Raw genomic sequence first — 19,903 nt, 5'->3', positions numbered from 1 at the left:
GTGCCAAGAGGTTGTGCGCCCTTGACAGAAGTGCCAGGCTCAGCGCACTGATGCGTAGCCGCCGTGGTGGCTCAGTGGTTATGGCGCTCGGCTGCTGACCCAAAAGACGTGGGTTCGATCCCGGCCGCGGCGGCTGAATTTCGATGGAGGCGGAATTCCAGAGGCCCGTGTACTTTGCGACGTCAGTGCACGTTAAAGAACCCCAGGTGGTCGAAATTTCCGGAGCCCTCCACTACGGTGTCTCTCATAGCCTGAGTCGCTTTGGGACGTTAAACCCCATAAACCAAACCGAACCAGCGCACTGCTGCGTCACTGTGTGCTCAGAAAGGCGGCGAGCGCTTGAGAATCAAAAGGAGTGTAGCAGTTTAAACCAGAACGCTAGAAAACGTCATCTACACTGAAATAATGCAATGGAGGAAGCAAGGCTTTTGACCCCCAAGCGATTTGGTGAGCTCGAGATCGGAAGTGGAAATGCCTAACCCCTCACTGCAGGTAAGGCTCAAACATTTGCGTTACACACTGGTAACCATCCTGCAAGTTTTTTTTTAACCTCACAAAAAAATGCGCATTTGACCTTCAGGGCTGGTTGAAGTTCACCATGTTCGCTCTATCTTGCCACGACTGGCCGGCGCCGCTGTCTATCACAAAATCGTCGGATCGCGCCGCGGTGCAGCAAACACCTTTCGAAGTGAACGATGCTAAGTACCGGTGAAACGCATGCGTCTGACCACTGCTTTTGAAGACGGTTGGATGGAGAGACGGCCAGACAGATGAAAGGGTGGGCAAATGGAGTGCATATTGCAACCGCGCAAAACGACGCAGGACGAAGAGAGGAAAGCACAGGACAAGACGCGGAACTTCAATAGTTGAAGTTCCGCATCTTGTCCTGTGCTTTCCTCTCTTCGTCCCTCGTCGTTTTGTGCGGTTGCAATATGCACTCCATTGTCAACCACCAACTAGCCCGCCTTCACTTGTTACAGGTAAAAGGGTGGGCAAGCAGGCAGGTGGGTGGACGTATATGAAATTTCGACTCTCCCCCAAAAATCTGTTGACTAAACTTTTTTCTCGCGTAATGAACCCTGCCTCTAAATTGATGCCAGTTTTTCTAGAAAAAAGTGGGTTCATTGCGTGAGCATATATGACAGATGCTCATATCTTGGTTTATATTTCACTTGCTGCAGGTGTATGCTGTGTGTGTTCAGCATGGATTTGACTTCCTGGTGCGTGCGTGTTTAATTACTGAGTTGATCTGTTATGCCTAGTGCACAGGCATGCAATTTACGCCGTTTTACACACTGCATGACGCAAGTGGTGTTTAACCAGTTTTTTTTATAAGGTTTACTGCTATAGCTATCTTAAATGCCATGTAGCTTCTTGACAAGTTTTACATGGTCCTGGTTCTTTAGTTTTGTCTGCTCATAAATATGACTGCAGTCCTAGTGTAAAGCGAGGCAATTGTTTGCAATCTTTGCCACCAGCGTTAAAATCATAAGCGTTGCTAGTCCTATGCGACACATCAACGGCACAAATAAATTAAAAACGACTACCACTTCTCTACCCTAAACAACCCCCCTAGAAGTTTAGACACAGCCCCTAATTTAAATTCCAGGGGAAACCCCTACCCCAAATGCGACAAATAATCAGATGTACCCTTTAATCCCAGTGACAAACCTTTTCAGAAGCACAAGGGCTGTGAACATCTTTGCCAAATATTGGGTAGATGTCCTCCTGCCTGACCATGCAGCAAGTATATCAAAGGTTAAAATCCATAAATGGCAGCAGATACTCGGAAATAGTGCTAAAAATGTTCTTCCGAGTGCTCAATGAAAGTTTCTTTAGAAAAATTTTCACCTGGGGTTTACCATCAGCAGGTAGACGCACTTACGGAACCCAATATTTCAGATACTCCTGTTATGGACCTACAGGAGCCCATCATGTCCACCGCACTAACAAAGCTAACAGACTCTAGGAATGGTAGGGGTTCTGACTAGGTGCACGCAATGTCCAGTCAGGGACAAAAGTCTCCGGACCATGTGTTCCTATAATGAAGCCGATGGCTCTGTTATTAGTCGGCGGCTGGAGACCATACTTTTGGAGCTAAAGTTAATTTTTTGTTCTTTCATCTCCACAAGTACGGTCTCCAGCCACTGTCTGATAGTAGAGCTACGAGCTTCGTTTGAGGAACACGTGGTCCGGAGACTTTTGTCCCTGACTGTCCACCGGGGGTGAGCTAAGATGGGAACTTTTAGACTCCAAAAAGTCCGAAATATCGGTTGTGAAAATGTACACGTTCCTATGAGGTGCGTGATAAGTCTGAAACATCGCGCAAGTCTGAATTATTGGAGTCCGAAAAATCGGTCGGCTACTGTATTTGATAATTCTGAATATTCGGCTGAATGGTGAAGTATTCAATATTGGAGCCAATCTGAATATTTCGCATTTGAAATCTTGAGGTATCCGTCTCAATTCAACAACGCTCCTGCAATGCTTGCTTCGTGTGGTTCAGCGTACCTCCTCAGGGATGGCACTGCGGTACGTGTGCAGCCAAGCCCCGACTCCGTGGCCACCTCCTAGGCATACGCACCGTGTGCCCTGAGCGCCCGTGTATACACCAGAGTCGGTCTGCACATGCACACACCAGGAGGGGTGAGCGCAGCTCCCAGATCTGTACCTGCGAGGCACCTGCGAGGTTCCTGCGCTTGTGCCACCGATGGTGCACACGCACCAGTACCGGTACCAGCACGGTGGTCTTTGTTAACAGGCATACGCATGGCCCCTTTGATTTGCGCGGGATGAGTGAGCTGACTGCAGCTGCCACAGTCGCTCTTCTCTGCGTGAAATTGGCTAATTGAGCGCGACAGCACTAGCCTGAGAGGGAGCTAGCACAAGACACATGGTTTGGTTTCGTTTGGTTTATGGGGGTTTAACGTCCCAAAGCAACTCAGGCTATGAGGGACGCCGCAGTGAAGGGCTCCGGAAATTTCGACCACCTGGGGTTCTTTAACGTGCACTGACATCGCACAGCACACGGGCCTCTGGAATTTCGCCTTTCTTATGCTTACCATGGGGGGGTGGCACTGGGCGCACAGGCACACTATGCCTAACAGCTGTCCATGGAGGCACCGCCTAAAAGCTATGCAATAATGCTATAGCAGTTAAGACGAGCAGTTGAAGGTTCAACAAACAGGTCCCACATCCCATAAATACGTCGGCTCCACATGTAGGTTGATTCTCCGAACTTCCAATGGCCATCTTAGGAGAAAGTCAACACAGATTCAACGAGTGTGACAAAGCTTCAAAGCACTTTCTTTTTTGCATGTAATCGCTTTGCATGTTAGAAAAATATTTTTAAAATGCCCACCGTGCCATTAAACCCCTTTTGTGAGCCAGAAGTATTTGAAATATTCACTTTGAAATTATTCAAAGACAATTGCGATTCACTTCGAATTCCCTTTGATACAAAAAACCCACTATTTGCACAGGCCTAGTTTTGCATTAATATGTGGGATTAATGCGCAGTTCATAGGCAAGTGTGGAATGGCTTCACATGTCTCCCTTGAGCAGGCGCCTCTGCTTCCACACACAGCAGACTCCCTTTAAGGGGGGACGACACTGGTCTTGGAGACCAAAACATGACCAAAAAGTTTTCTTAAAATGACATTTGTGGAACCTACAGCTACAGACTGCTTTCACCTAACAGCAATGCTGGATGGAATGGAACATGTTCATTGTAAAAAACAGCAAAATGTTTTTTCCTTAGTGCTTTCAGTTTCCTGCAAGAAAATTTAACATGGTTTACTGTTAGCTCATCACCTCATGATTCGCATAGGGGTTTGTCTTGATTAGTCAGTATGAAGTTATGAATAAGGTGTGTGTGCCCTATATTAAGCCAGCAGAGAATCACTTTCTTGAAATGTTCCTGGGTGTGCAAGGCTTCCATTCACCTAAACCTGCCTTTACCAAGTGCAATTTGTTATTTACTTCATTGTTCCAAGCAGACTGCCAATGTTTTCTTAATTTACGGTGTACTAAGTTCAAGTAATCCTTAAAGGGACACTGAGGAGAAATTAAAGTTGGCTTGTATCGACAGAATACCAGCTCCTGATTACAAAAATGCCACTCACACTGACAACAAAGCACTTGTAACATAGAAAAGAACAAGAACCAAAATACAGGTATCGCCGCCACAGGCCAAACTCGCAAGTACAAGCGTGATGACGTCATAGGACAAAACAGTGTTGCTAGAACCAATGCTTCTAGTAACACTGGGACACGAGAAGCCACAAATCACTGAGGCGCAGCCAATGCATGCGCAAATCTCCTTGACGTCGCCAGATGGCGCCACGTACCCGGCAGCTACGTGGGCGCCTGCAGCATCGGGACCAATCAGCGCCTGCTCACCGGCAATCAGCGCCTGCTCACCGGCGGTAGGTGGTCTCCCGGTATTCCGCTAATGGTAACAAGGTACACGGTATGCTAAAGGGTATGCGGTATGCGAGAACTTCGTTGACGACTTCGAGAATGGGATCCATCGTAACACTGGCAAAACGCCGGTGCAAACGTAAACGAAGCGACGGTAGCGACGGCCGCAATAGCCGATAGATGCCTGAAAGTACGTGCGGCCGGCGGTAGCTTTCTTTTCGGCTGCTGCTAGGCCGCTCTGCTGGCCGTCATAAATCAAGGAGTCTGCGTTACGTCATGTGCACGTCATGTTTCACGTCACTTAGTCCTGTGTCATCATAAGAGAATCCCAAGTTTGAATCAGAGCGGCGAGAAAAACTTTTCAACTTCGAATCCAAATTTCTAAGAAATAAATGCATCTTTTGCTGCCGGCCAAGTGGCAACAAAGCCATGAAATGCCAAACTATCAGATTTTGCTATAAAAAAAATATTAATAGAGCTCTCCTCACCGTCCCTTTAAGGGGGGAGCCTGGTCTTGAAAACAAAATTATTAATCTAGCCATAGTTATGAAATTTTCAGGGCACATGTATTTTTGTACGCTCAGTCTAGATATGTCATTTAATTACATGTAAAACAATTCCTTGAGCACTTATGCAGTTCTTATGCAAGTACTTTGCGAAGAGTTTTGAGGAAAATTTGATGCGGGAAAATCGCTGAAATGTATGCCACTGGGTTCTTTTGATACCAAGGAATGCAATAAGAGTAAAATTATCGTCCTGGCTATTATAGAACTTGAGTTCTAGGGCACTGAAGCTGCCACTGCAGAAACAGGAATACACACTTTTCTTCTCATTTCTGAAGCGACAACTTGAAAACCCTTTAACTTAAGTTCTATGTTAGGCAGGAAGGGAATTTTACCCTTATTGCATCCCTTGGTGTCAAGAGAACTCAATGGCATACATTTCAGCAAGTTTCCCACAATAACTTTTTTTAAAACCCTCTTCCCAAATACAGGCATAAAAATTACATAAGTGCTCAAGGAATTGTTTACATGAAATTAAATGACATATTTAGAATTGGCACACAAAAATGCATATTCCCTGAAGATTTCTTGACTGTGACCTCATTAATAAAATTTTTTTTTTCAAGACGAGGCTCCCCCCCTTAAAGGGCTTATCTTCTTTTCTAACTCCTTGCCACGAGCTTCAGCAGAGCACAGGTCTGCTCTCTTGTTGCCGTTTATTCCGACATGACTTGGGACCCAACAGAATTTAATATTTTGTCCTCGAGCTGTGGCTATAACTAGTATGTTGTGTAGGATGTCACTAAGTATAGGAGTGATTGCATCTCCAGAGTGGAGAGCTCTAAGTACACTTAAGGAGCCTGTGCAGATAATACTGTTTGTGAGGTTTAATACTTCTTCTATGGCCACCCAGACTGTGTATCAATCTGCAGTGAAGACGGATGCACAATGTGAAAGTCATGTTTCTTCCGAATTCCCTTGTAGCACTGTGCTTCCAACATAAACATCTGTTTTTGGACCGTGCATCGGTGTAGAAGTTGGCAAAAACACTATATTCTTCTTCGAGTGCAAGAAATTCTTGTATGACATGTTGTTGTGGAGTTTCTTTTTTACGGAACTGAGTAAGAATGAAACTGCAGATTGCAGGAAAATTGTATCATGGAGGTAGTGGGTCTCATCTCTGCGCAATGCCAAGTAATGTGTCAATTGAGCCAAGATTTTGGAACAACTCTTCAAATTGCAAGAGCAGTGGTCTGGTAGTATGAGATTTATTGTTAAACAGTGTTCCAGATGGGCACTTTGTAACTAATGTTTGTAATGGATAACAGATATGTTTCGGCAGTGAACGGATTTCCAGAATGTATAAGCATGTGAGCATGCTTCTCCTGTCTGCATGTGGTGGTTCATTGGTTTCTACATACAGACTGTTTATGGGTGATGTCCTGTATGCACCAGTTGAAAGAGGCAAACCTAAATTGTGTACTGGGTCTAGTCGTTTTGAGTAAAACGGCCTTGCTAAACTGTAGACAATGCAACCACAGTCTAAGCAGGATCGTACCACAGAGCGACAAATTTGCAGAAGGCTTGCACTGTCAGAACCCCAGTGTTTGTGTGAAAGGACTTTGAGTATGTCCAGAGATTAAGAAGCTTTCTTTTTCAACGCTTTTATGTGAGGCAGGAATGTGAGTTTTTTATCAACAGTTATGCCAAGAAATTTGCGTACATTTTTTATTGGTAATTCGGCTTCATTCAGGTGTAGTGTGGGATTGTCTGTAAGCCTCGTTTGAGTGCGAACAGAATGGCAAACTTTTTGTGTGGAGAAAAAACGGAAGCCATTTCGATCAGCCCATGCTGCCAGTTTATTTATCATTACCTATACTTGTCGTTCGTATGTTGATCTGTTTAAATACGTCCAAGCTATCTGAAGATCATCAACACAGAGTGACTACATAATGGACCTTGGGATTAATTTGCCGATAGAATTCATTTTTACCACGAAGAGTGTTGTGCTTAAAATGCACCCCTGTGGTACTCCATTCTCCTGAACAAAGTTCTTTGAGAGTGTTCTTTGAGAGAGCTTTGAGAGAGCTGCAAGTTCTTTGAGACAGCTGCAGCGTCATTGTTTACTATGATGGCAACGCCACCTGAGAGCCGGCTTGCCTTCTCTCAGTCGCAGCAAAAGACTTTTATATTTCTTGAGTATATTTGTGTGTTGGGACCTATGTTTGTTTCCTGTATACACAGGCCACAGGTGAGAGTGTGGCTGTCTTTTATATTGTTTAAATTATTTAATAGCCCCCTACAACTGCAGTGTATTAGGAATGACATGTAGAATTTTTTGAGGATGTATTTCGGGAACTTAGGTCCCTGTTTTGGGTCCATTATTGGGATTTTTGCTTTTTTTTTTTTCATTTATCTCATCACTAGAGGCTCTGGAGGTCCGTGGAGAACCCACGGGTGTGATGTGTGCAGGCCTCTCCCGACTGGGGGAAGCCTGGCGGGTGGCCAACCCAGAGGCCGGCTGGCTCTTTTTCGAGGGTGGCACGGCAGCTTTCACCAAGTCTGCCTGGGGTGCGCATGGCCCTGCCTCAGGCTCACTGTGTGTGGCCTCGGCAGGCGCCGAAGCCCGGTGTGGTGCACTACCCCATTGCACCACATTGGTGAAATTTGTTCTCGCTGTGAACAGGAAAGTGCCTTGCGTCTGTCTGAATCGTTGACATGGTCCTTTGAAAGTTATATTATCTTTTGCCTTTATGGTTATTATCTCCTTTTCTTTCTCCCAGGTCGGACACGACCTCGAGTACGCGGGGTGATCCCCTTCACAGTTTGTGCACAGTGGTGCAGTGTAGCAGTTCTTGGATTCATGATCATTTGGTGCATATCTGGCACAGGCTTTGCAGCCGCAACAACTCTAAGAGCCACGGCCAAATTTCTCACAGTCGAAGCAGCGTCGAGGATTTGGGACAGAGGGACGTACAGTTATTTTCAGATATTCTACTTCTATGAATTATGGAAGCTGGCTAGAGGCAAAAGTCAGGACTGAGCTTTGTGGGTACGTCCTTATCATCTTTACGAATGTTCATTCAGCGGACTTCAGTGGCATTTTGTCCTTTAAGACCTTCCAAGAATTCTCCCTCAATCAGGGTCAGGAAATGATATTCAGAAATGACACCTTTCACTGTGTTTAGGGATCAATGCACACAAACAGAGGCAGCAATGTTTCCAAAGTTTGTTACATTTGGGAGTATCGAATATTGTGCTTGGTCATGGATCTGGAGAGTATGTCGCCGGTGGCTAGTTTCGTCACCTTGTAGCCAAGGCCCAAACCATCCGTAAGGGACTTAGAAACTATGAATCGTGATATTTTCGTGGCTGGCTTTTCTGCTTTTTTCACTGTGTATCACACGATGCTTCGGGAACGTTTCTCGTTTTATCGTTAGGAACAGAGCTGTTACTTCGGTCCGCACTCTTTTGTGAGGGCGATCATTTTGTGGGACAGGGGAGCCACGGATTGTATGTGTCCTTCGGCTGTGGTGCCAGCCGCCCACCATGGAGCCCAACATGGGGACGGGACAGGAGCTTAGAAAAAGCCCTGCCCTCGCCAGCTGTACATGCCAACTACAACCCAATATGACGTAATGCAGGGTAGTTAACCACACAAGGTTAACCCTGACCGCCAGGAAAAAAGGAAAAACCAAGAAGGGAGGAGGATACAGGAAAGTTGTGAGAGAGAGATAGGAAAGTGAAAGACGAAGGGGAGGACAGGAAAAGGCGACTGCCGATTTCCCTCGGTCGGGTCAGGCCGGAGGTGCTGTCTACAGGAAGCTGGGGCCAAAGTGGTGTGTTGCCTCCGCAACACACCACTTTTTGGGGAGAGTCGAAATTTCATCTTACGTCTGCCTGCCCGCCCACTGGCCATCCATCATCAACAAAAGCATGTGGTCACTGGTGTTTAGCATTGTTCACTTTGAAAGGTGTTTGCTTCAAAAGGTGCTTGACAATTTTGTGATAGCTGGCGGCACCGGCCAATAGCGGCAAGGTAAAGTGAACATGCTGCACACTGGCCCTGACGGTCAGGTGTGTGTCTTTCACCGAGGTAAATAAAATAAACTTGCAGGGCAGTTACGAGTGTGTAATGCGATTGTTTAAGCCTTAGCTGTGGTGAGGGGTTAGTCATTTTTGCTCCCTATCTAAAACTCGCCAAATCGCTTTTGGGGTCTGAAGGTCCTCTTTCCTCCATAGCATTTGAATGTAGAGGATGCTTTACAGCATTCCGGTTTAAACTGCTACACTCCTCTTCAACGCTCAAGCGTTCCTGTGTGCCGAGCAAGCAACCGGCGCCTCTGTCAAGAGCACACAACATCTTGGAACTCCGCCAAGTTTGCTGAGCACGATACTCCCCTCGAGCTCTCATCAAAAGAAACAAACAAGCTGCGATGTTGTCAGTGCGCAGCATCCTGGCATGCTGCCACGGTGTGAAAACTGAGGAATGCGCTACAGAACGCTAACAGTTGAAAAATTCTCAATTACAAAAGTGGGGGGTTGGTTCATTATGCGAGTGGGCTCATTACGCGTATATACATATGGTATACACAAATTTTCTGATTTTTCTCAATATGGAACACAATGCGTGTCTGAAAGGATTACTGTAAAACAAGTCCTTGTGCACTTATGGAATACTTAAGAAATACTTAAGAATACTTAAGAAGCTTAAGAAATTTTGCTGCACACAACTTGATAAAATTCATGCCAATGATTTCTCTTCACACCAAAGAATGCAATAGGGTAAAATTATCAGCCTACCTATAAGAGAAGTCGTCATAGGGTTTTGAGGTCGTCACTGCAAAAGTGAGGAGAAAAGCGTGTATTCCCGTTTTTCTTCCTTTTCTTTAATTGTGGTCTGCGGTATTTGCGGAAGCTCGTTTTTACCAAAGGCCATGCGAAACACGTCGTCTTGAGCAGATTTTCTTTCAACGTTGGGTGCATGGCACACCCTACCATTCCAACATCAGTGAGCGATTCCCTCACGTATGTCTACATCCTGTGCTCATCACGTGCTGCTTAGTGCTGGTGCAGCAAAGGTTCCTTAGTGTGACACCTGTGCTTATGAGAAGGCTCCACAACTACAGCACTGCACCGTGAAAAAGGCCATGTGAACCCTTACCACTAATGGAGTAGTTCCATTTTCAGACACTCCCAACAATACACATGTGGCAAAGCGTTTGACGGCACTGCAAGCAATCACCGCTACAATGCAGTTTTTGTGTCAGGTGCAGATGATCACAGCCTAGTTTCTACCCCAATAAATCAATTATGACGCAAATGGCTTTTGACAGTTTTCTGGGGTTGGGGGGTGGTCATTCAATAATTCGACCTTCGGATTAATTGGATGTTTTTTGCACTCTCTTTGAGTCCGAATTGACGAACTCTTACTGAAAAATGAAATTTGTCAGACTCATCATTCAGCACTTCTGTCTGCTAGGCTGAAACGGAACTGCGAATGGCTAGTGTAAACCAGATGCAACCAGCCCCTACTCTCTGTTACTTGTCACATAGTGAAGCTACTGTACAGTGCACTCCACTGTTAAAGGGAACATGCGATCGTGTGGCCTCCGCGCTTCACAACGCCCTGCTGCCTAGATGCAACGAGAACAGGCGGCATGAGGTGCATGCGCGGAAAGACCAGCCGCCATGCTTATTGTGCACGTGTCATGTGTCGACAATTCCCACAAGTTCTCGGTGGCAGTTGTCTGCGAAGCGCGGAGGCCACGCGATTGCATGTTCCCTTTAACAGTGGACTGTACTGTACACAGTGCAAATAGGAAACTTGGATACCCCCTTGTGAAACTCCAATGGGCAGCACTTGGGAGCAGCACTTGGGAGGCTATACAAGCCACGATGCAACAGTGAAAGTAGTACACCAGTGCAGTTTGCGAGTGGGCAGCAAGAGAGAAAAAGTGTGCCCAGGGGAGGAGATGGGGGGCCCCTACCGGTAGTTGATGTTCCTCTTGGTGACCAGTGCCCAGCGGTCGATGGCGTGCCGCATGCGCACCAACACCTGGTCGCGGGTGACCGCCTGGATGGAGGCTCGCTCCCAGCAGGCCGCCCCGTCCGACAGGATGTGGGCCAGGATGCCAGCCGCATTGTAGCTCACCTCAATGCCATCACTCTCACTGTCCAGCAGCTCACTGCAACACGCGTGTGGGACAGCACTGCCTGAGGACAGAAATTCTTCAAGGTAAGAAGGCGCACTGCAACGACCTAAACAAAGCTTCACATGAGAGTACCCCAGGAGTTTAACATACAAACTAAGATTTCATCTGAGCATGACATTTGGCACGCGGTGTCCCACACTTTAGCAAGTATCACAATTACTGTCACGCTTTGCTTCTAAAATGAGCTTTGGTCATGCATCTCCAACACCTGTACACTGCCGTAAACAGCAACAACAAGAGGTGTGTAACCGTAATCTTCCTCTTTTACACACTAGGCAAGCAAATGAAAGTATGTGAAAACAATGCGGAGAAATTTATACAATTTGAACAGCTTGCTGCATAACAACTAAAGCCCTTAGCTTCCTATGGTTCCCTGATGCCGCAAAAAATCATGGATTTGAGCATTTTTCACAGAAGAGTGTGCTATCAGTGGCATTTGCATTTTCCGATACTATTGTTGTTTAGTACATCAATACAGGTACAACAGAACAATTGAAAAGTGGCTCATTTACTTACTGGCGCAAATATAGTAACATGAGGGGGTACTCTTAGACCTCTAGAAAATTAAAAAAAAAAATATTATGATCATAACGTAATCTCAAACTGTTCATGCCAGCCATAGCCGAGGGGATCCTCCCAACAAGAAAAAAACACAGACAGCGTGCAGAAATAGGGAAGCAAGCCCTCCAATATGTTAATACACACAGCCTCTCACAAGCAGCAGCCGCCGTCACCACCTGGTGTTTTCAAGCTGCCCAGTCCTGGACCCCTTTGCCCTTCTTTGCTTTACCCACTGCACTCAACTCTTTCCAAGCCTTCTCCTTCTCAATGACCCTCAACGCCTTCTTTCCACATCCATAGCCACCGTCTCCTTAGCACTTGCTTGCCGCGCGCTCCATCACAATGTCACTGAAAAGCTGGCTTTCCCTAGCGACTCCCAAGTCTGGTGGCGAAGTTCACTTCAGCTACTGTGAAGACTTTGGAAGAAAAAGAAACAATCCACACTTTATTCATAACATGGTTTCAAATATAGCACACGGTAAATTATGCAGCGAAATTTGTGGTCTCTCAACGAATGTTGCAGATTCTTCACTCACAATTCCTAACATTTAGAAATTACCGCCCCAGAATGTTAAGGCCTTTAACTTTCTCTACTATGAAAAAAATGGCATTTCTTGTGGGTTTTCGTTAAATTTTTTTTGGTCCGAGAACTGAGAGTTAAGACTGGGCTCCATGTACGCGAAAAAGTAAGCGACGCGACGAGGCGGCGCGGCGACAACGGCTGGCTGTCGCTCCTTCGCCCACCGGCCAAGCTCCATGCATAGCGACAACGCGAACGCGAAATGGAGACGACGATCAGTGTTGCTGGCATAATACACCGCAAAGCTGTTTGCGTTTATTACAAGAGTCACATTATTTGCAAGGATTAAAATTTTGGGCAGAAAAATGTCAAATAAAACGTGTTTACAGCTTTGTAATTGTATGTCATTGCATGTCATTTTATCTTATTGTCACGGGCGCCGCCATGTTGCCTGAACGTGGGGCGCACACCTGTTTGAACCTCGCGCGCTTTCTGACCTCAAACGACGCATACTCGCTAAGCCTAGCAGCACAGTAAACACAAGCAATCTGAAAATCTGGGGCGTTTTATCGCTAAAGTTTTGTGGTTGAGGCAAGTTCAGACAAAGCGAAAGCTTCGTGCGCATTTAGTTTGCCGTGAACGTGGGGCACAGCGTAGCGACAACGATGAATCGGTGGCGAAGCAAGATTCCCGGCCAGAGCCAGCGCCATCTTTGCCAGAGCCGGCAGGAGGCTCGGTAGTGACGTACGCTGCCAGATTAGCTGCTATTGGCTAATCGCGTTGGCAACTTCCGGGCGACGAGCGAAATTTTCTGTGAGTGCAGATCCGAGCGACACGACAAGCGACACGGGTATTTCGCTTCGCGCGACGGTGTCGCTTGTCGCTTGCCGCTGTCGCGTTCGCGTGAGTTTTCGCGTACATGGAGTTCAGCCTTTAAAATTTATTGCAATACATCAAAATGAAGCCAATTAAACACGCTTTTTAAGAACATGCGCTTCATCATGTGCTTCATACCTTATTACCAAATTTTGTATGCAAAAGTGAGGTTTCTAAGTAAAATTTGAATGCTTGCAAAGATGCACTTGTATCCAGAAAGAAAAAAAATTTAAGCAACTTTGGAATGCATCACATGTTTGCTATCCAACAGAAAATATTTCTGAAAAAATCCATGTTATAGCTCGTATACTTTTCCAGCTAGAAAACAATTACTTTAGGCCCTGTAGTTGGGTCCGGCGTTTGGTGAAACAATTGGGCGAACCGTTCACAGCGTGGGCAGTACCAAATCCTGCCCAAATGAAGTGGGAACCTTACAAATGCGACCAATGAAATTGATAACCTCAATACCTTTTTCCAAAATGGCCACTGAGTTGAGCAAAACAGCACCAAATAAAAAGTTAGCCAAGAAGCTGCCACCAATGTTCTGGGCTTGTTCCTCGGGTTTTCTTTGCCCTATGAACTAAAGTCTGATGATGAGGTAGCACCCTCACAGTAGACACTGCCTAGAACATTGACAAACTCAACCGTAGATGCAGACGAATCACGAGATTTGCCGCATTTCAGGGTGCATGCCACATTGGCAGAGGCAGCCATTCTCAGTGTCTATGCTCTGCTGTTTTTACAAATGATTGAAAAATCACCACCACGCATTAATAAGACAAACCAAAGTGAAAATTAAACTGAAGGTTTCCAGCTTCAAGTCAGACTGCGCAACATGCTCAAGAACAGGACGGAATTGCTTGAAATTGGCATTCACATCCATCACTGGCACACTAACGATGGCCAATGGGCATGGTAAGGAAAGAAATAATAATAACTTACCACCTCTGACTTGGAAAAAAGCACAAGAACACTCTAAACTGCAATTACTATGTCTCGGCGTTGAACCACCCAGGCTGCATGTGCAACAGCAGGTCACTACCACCAATGTACGTTTAACTCGTTTGTTACCACACCACTAGGCGTCGATCACCGATGATCAAAAAATTCAAACTGCTACGACAGCGCAACCGCGGCCACTACAGACTTGCTGAGTCATCTGGATTGCTGGTCACACAATGAACTTTTATTTCCTGCGTAACCTGTGCTTTTGCCGCTAGGTGAAAATTTTTTAAATGCGCCTGAAGTTGAGGGAGTGGCGTCGAACGCTCCGAGCAAGGCGTCAATGTCGAAAACGGCGCACACTCGAAACAACCCTGTTGCATCAAACCTGCTCCATCTGCAGCATATATTTTGATGCACTGAGTAGCAGGGACTCCGACGACGATGTTGCATCATCAGATTTTGTTTCCGAAGCTCAAACCGTGCAACCAGGACCCAGAACATTGGCCTGTTTGTTTATTTTCTTGTTCCCGATCTATCTGTACAAACTGGGACGCTGCTATGATGTCTTTACGGTGATGCAGTGCCACCTGGTTCGTTGCCCAGAAACTACACTGATTTTTTTTTTTGTGCAGATTGCAATTTCCCATGAGGCGTAAATTTTTCGAAATGCCCTTGAAGCGGAGGTTATGGCGTAGGCTGCTCCAAGCATGACGTCAAGTGCGGAACTGTTTCACCTCATGGCATGCAGCTCAAGCCAATTAATTTATTTATTTCAAGGTGCTCTTGATAATACAGTTTGTTTTGAGCGAAGAGGCCGTTCTAAAGCAAACACAGTCTGCATGTTTTACAGAATTTCATTGCCTTTTTTTTATTTTCATGTTGAGATCACGCCAAATATTATGGCGGCTATACTTGCATTTGTATAATACTTGTGTTTGTATAATTTGTCTTGGTTTTCCCTGAAACGATAACAGTTCCAATTTGTATTTTTAAAAAGCACGCTTATCAAGCTTTATTTTAGCACATAACATATTTTGTTTTGCCTAACTGTAAAAAACATACCAATTACACACTGAAATCAGCCTTTTCAAAGAGCGTAAAGAAAAAATAAAAAAGCATTTCAGTTATAACTTTTACATTTTAGTGCCAAGTTGTAAAAAGAATTTGAATCGTTTCGTAATTTCTAGAATTTTTCATAAATGCTTTTGGAAAGTTAGTCATGCGAATACAAATGTTTGTTTCTTTTTATTTATTTTTTTTCACAATATTTAAAGCAAGTATTTGTGCTGAAATAAATCTGATTAGAAAGCACATTCTATTTGATTCATTGTTACAGAATTGTACACTTTTGCCTATCACACTTTTTTCTAGGAAAATGTTCAAGACCTATGAAAAAGTCCCTTTTCCCATGGTAATGAAAAAGTTAAGATGGAACACAGGATTTCAAAAGCCCGCACCCAATTCCGTGTTTTTGCATTAGCACCCAGAGTAGAGACAAGAGCAAGACTTATTATTGCGAAAGCAATACTACTTGCACTTTCACGCCTTTGCCGTGCCGCGGCGGTGACCACCATTGACCTTCATTTGACCTTGATTGCATTAGTTGGATTAGATTGGATTAGATTAGATTGCATTGGACTGGACTGGATTAGAATAGATTAGATTACATTGGATTGGATTGGACTCGTTTGGATTGGATTGCATTGGATTAGATTGCATTAGATTAGATTACATTAGATAAGATTAGATTAGAGTGGATTGGAGTGTGGTGGATTGGATTGAATTGCATGGGATTGGATTGGATTGTATAACCGATGCATCACCACAAGTCTAACCACAAGCACCACCACCAGCTACACTACCAGCTGTACCATGGCGTACGTACGGATATTGCTTTCGCAATTACCGGGCTTAACCAAGCTAAGCCACAGTGAATTTTTTTTCCACAGCTCTTTCACATGCAGGGCATGAAAAAAGAAGGGCAAAGCGAGCAATGCAAACACTAAGGATGTGATCCGGGTGGTTTTGCTTCACACTGAACAAGGATACACAAAAAAAAAGACTACTGATGCACAACACAGAAGAGATGAAGCACGAACCAGCAACTGATTTGGAAAAAATGAAGCAAAGGTAGAGAAAAGACTGGCTACAATTACACGCACACAAGACCAGAAGCAGCAATTGCCACACGCACCTGAACACCAGCAGGTACTCGTCCTGCATGAGGCGTGGCCTGAGTTCACGCACCTCTGCCACGTTGCCCTGCAGCAGCACAGGAAGGGTAGCACAGTTGGCGCCTGTTGGAGTCACACCCCTTGACAAATCCGACACCAGAGACCACCCTCCCCATGGCAGCTATTGCCTTTGCCTGGCAGCCATTGCAGTGCTTTCTGCATGCAATCCGTTGCTACCACACACTGCACCCATGGGCAACACCAATGTGCCCACTCGACTAAACTGGCCACCACACTAAGCAACGATGGTGTACATATGAGGTTCATGGGCAGGTAACGCCTGTGCAGTAATAGGGGGCCATCTGCAATCAGCTGCCACGCCTGACCCCACTGCATCTTGAATTACCTTAGCCCTGTAACACCCAAGCATAAAAAACGGAGGATGAAATAAACTTTCCACCACCAATGGGCCCTTCACTGCATAAATGTGTGTGTATCTAGGCTCTGCACTGCATAAGCAGCTATGGCTATCATTCACTGAACACAGGGTTGGAAAGATCTCATTATCGTGCTGATGCACTACTAGTTTTCAAAGTGTTGCAATTTGTTGACAACACTTCCTTCTTTTAAAAATTGAACAACTTGAAATAAGTTTATTATTGCAAATAAAAACAATTATATTTATTAAGGAAAAAAAATGGTCAGAGCATATAAGTAAATTTAGCTAAGTATGATGATTTCCGTATTTATAAAGACTAAAAAATTGTGCACAAACACGCAGGTGCATACAGTAAATCACGACAAAAATAACGACTGCTCCAACACTAGCTCGCGCAGCATATTGATCAAGAAATTTACGGCTGTTTTGCCGTCAGGGCTGGCTTTTGCAGGGATTTCTCTTTCAGGAGGACTGCTGCATCTCTGGCACCCGACACTTTGAGCTTGCTCTGACGAGTATGATTGGAAAGACCGGTTCTGCAGGCATGTTAGCAGTTTGTGTAATTCAGCGAGCACAAACAAAAATTATTCCCATTTTTACCCTGTGGATCACAGGCGACGTGCTCAGCGTTACAGGGTTAAGCTCACTGGCCTACTGATCTCAAAGCACTTGCAGCTTGTGCTACTTCTAGCCAAGGCTACAAGTGACACGTAGCAATAAAGAAAAACCTAGCAACACAACTTTTCCAGGCATACAGCCTTACAGTGTCCAACACACACAGCACTAAATTTCAGTCATGCCACATGAGTCGACTGTTGTTTGTGCCACTAGCAAGCCTCTTTGCACAGGATATTTTTTTAATTACCTTCAAATAAATGGTGCTACTAATACACAAAACGCAAGCTTTACCAAGCCGTGCCATAAACTTGTGAGGCAAAGTGTGGTCCACACCATGAGGCAAAGGAGTGCTTGGATGTGAGTGCATCTTGGATGTGATTGGTGCACGACCGCATCGTGGATATGGTACTACCATACCTTGCTGCCTGCAAACATACTCATGGCAGTGCACATCACTCACCAGCAATCCCATCATGTTCCGCAGCAGCTCCGGCTTGTCTGTGAAACTCTGCAGTGGGAGGGAAATGTCGCCACAGGGTAGGCATTAGTGTCACTAAGCCTTTTTTTCTCGAGACATGTCAGTAAGTGACAAACAGTAACAGCAGTTCCTGCAGTAAGCAGACGAACAAACTAGGAAGGAAATAATGGCCAGCACTGTGCCTATGGCTCACGCCAGCTCAATTTTCAACAAGTTCAGCCATCGACAAGACAGCTGATACAGACAAAACTGCCATCTTTCTCAATTCTCAGTACAGTGATGCAATTGCCCAATTCACTTTGGAGCATACCTCTGAGCAGCCAAAAGTGCATTTTGGAGTAGCAAGAAAAGTGTTTGGTGCAGGCATATATCTTCATGCATACAGTTGAACCCTTCAGATGCATTCCAGTGAGCAGTTTTTGTCTCTCATATGAGAGGTCTCCTGTAAGCAAAGTTCCGCGTTTTCATTATTTCCCAATCTGCCCCTACTTTGACGATTTCACTCAGTAACTAAGACTTTCATAAAAGAAGGCTACAAGCATGCTGAATTGATTTATTAGGTGCAAAAGTAGCAGTTTAATTTTATCTGCTTGACATACAGTGTTCCTAAGAATAGTTCATGCTGCCTGCCCACTGCACTGTGCCTCGGCATGTTGGCAAGCTTTTCTGCACTGCAGAAAAGTGCATTCAGCCCTCAGAAGCTTGAGGTAGCAAAAATGGTCGAGTGTTTTGATGAAGTGCTTCGATGAATGAAGTACCGAAATTTCTGGTGTACTTTTTATTGATCATGAATTGTAAAAATTTCAACCTTCTTTTTAGCGTTACCCCAAAGAGCGGTCCGTTATGCAAACTGGGATCCCAATTACAATAAAAGGAGCACCGTGTAACAGCACGGCAGTAAACCAAAAACGACCGCTAAACAAAGAGCGTGCCTGCTTTATAGTCTTCCCACGTCTCTCTTAAGGTTTGACTCACTGCCTTTAAAAAAATTAATTTGTCTAGTGTCCCAGCTATGAAGACAGCAGTGAAAGCGACGCACATCGTCTATCAGTGTGGCCCCAAACTCACACACAAGCGGCGGCAATGGTCAGGCATTGCAGCGCGCTAGTGGAAGCCTGCTTGTTGGTTGCTGCATGACTTGCAGGCTGCCTGAAACACTGGCTGATGACCCTTTCGCAGACAGAAACAGCTCGTACCTGTACCGGTAGGTTGGAAGCCCTTCTCCACAGCACTTGCAATTAAGGTGCCCCTCGTTAAAGCTTCGCAGATAGCTCGACTGCTCTGTAATAATTGCGGTCGCAATAAATATCACAGGAGTGATTGCGCTTTGCAGTCTCCCTAAAGGACGAATGCAGCTGCAGTTTACGAGCAATGCCGCCACATCCGCAGAGTTGGGGCGACCTCCGATATGTGAAGTTAAGATATCTGTTATAAGCGAAGTTCTTGATCAAAATTCAAAGATATCTTGTCCTTTATCACCGAATGTCTTTTATACCTGATGTCTGTTAAAAAATAGGCCCACTTAAATGGCAGAGATAAGGCTGCTAACCAAGTGTATGGAAAATGTCTCTTATTCCCGATTGTCTGTTACGCCCCTGCCTCTTATAACGAGGTTCAACTGTATATGCATATACCAAGTGCTTCAGCGAAGCCCACCACTAAATTTAAAAAATTGGCTTTTTGAGGTGTAAAGATGGCTTTTGCAGCATAGTAATAGCAGTAGTGATGGACGTCAGAAAACAGGTGAGTCATGTTAACTAGTTAGATGGTTAACTAAGCTCTAGTAGTTAACTTTTTAACTATATCACAGTTACGCACCTAGCTCAACTGGACATATGTAGCAGGCCATCAGTACAGAAAAACCTCGTTAATTTGGAAATCTAGCTACAGTAGAACCCCCACTATTGTAAACTCGGATAGAGAAAAAACTCGGATATAATAAACTAAAACTGTGGTCCCGTTTCGCCTTCCATAGAGGACTGTACATTTTTTTTTTCCGGTTATAGTAAAGGTTGTTTTTTTTTTTCAAAGAAACGGCCATAGAAAAGAGCGTCTGGCCATGGCGACATACTTCCTGCGAAAAGATGACAACGCAGGACGTGTGAGGCCGACACTGGAGGCAAATGTATACCGAAGATGATGAAACGGTGCT

The 19,903-nt window shown here is 45.1% G+C and overlaps 1 protein-coding gene across 4 annotated transcripts in view; it reads right to left on the bottom strand.

The window, feature by feature from the left end:
* The window catches only part of LOC149357316 (protein zer-1 homolog), a 130,252-nt gene that overhangs the window by 16,656 nt on the left and 93,693 nt on the right, over positions 1–19,903 (bottom strand). For 2 of the 4 annotated variants that reach the window (XM_089584531.1, XM_089584534.1), the window contains 3 exons: positions 17,734–17,781; positions 16,237–16,304; positions 10,916–11,113 (listed from right to left, as the gene is read on the bottom strand). In XM_089584531.1, coding sequence (XP_089440657.1) covers positions 10,916–11,113; positions 16,237–16,304; positions 17,734–17,781 — 314 coding nt within the window. Of the gene's footprint in view, positions 1–2,511; positions 2,623–10,915; positions 11,114–16,236; positions 16,305–17,733; positions 17,782–19,903 lie in introns of all 4 variants that reach the window. The other 2 variants (XR_016291805.1, XM_089584532.1) reach the window with 2 other exon arrangements.

Source organism: Amblyomma mixtum, chromosome 3 (genome assembly GCF_055824585.1).
Source record: "Amblyomma mixtum isolate Tamu chromosome 3, ASM5582458v1, whole genome shotgun sequence".
NCBI lineage: Eukaryota > Metazoa > Arthropoda > Arachnida > Ixodida > Ixodidae > Amblyomma > Amblyomma mixtum.
The sequence above is the reverse complement of the archived record's forward strand: the minus strand, read 5'-3'. Positions and strand labels throughout refer to the sequence as shown.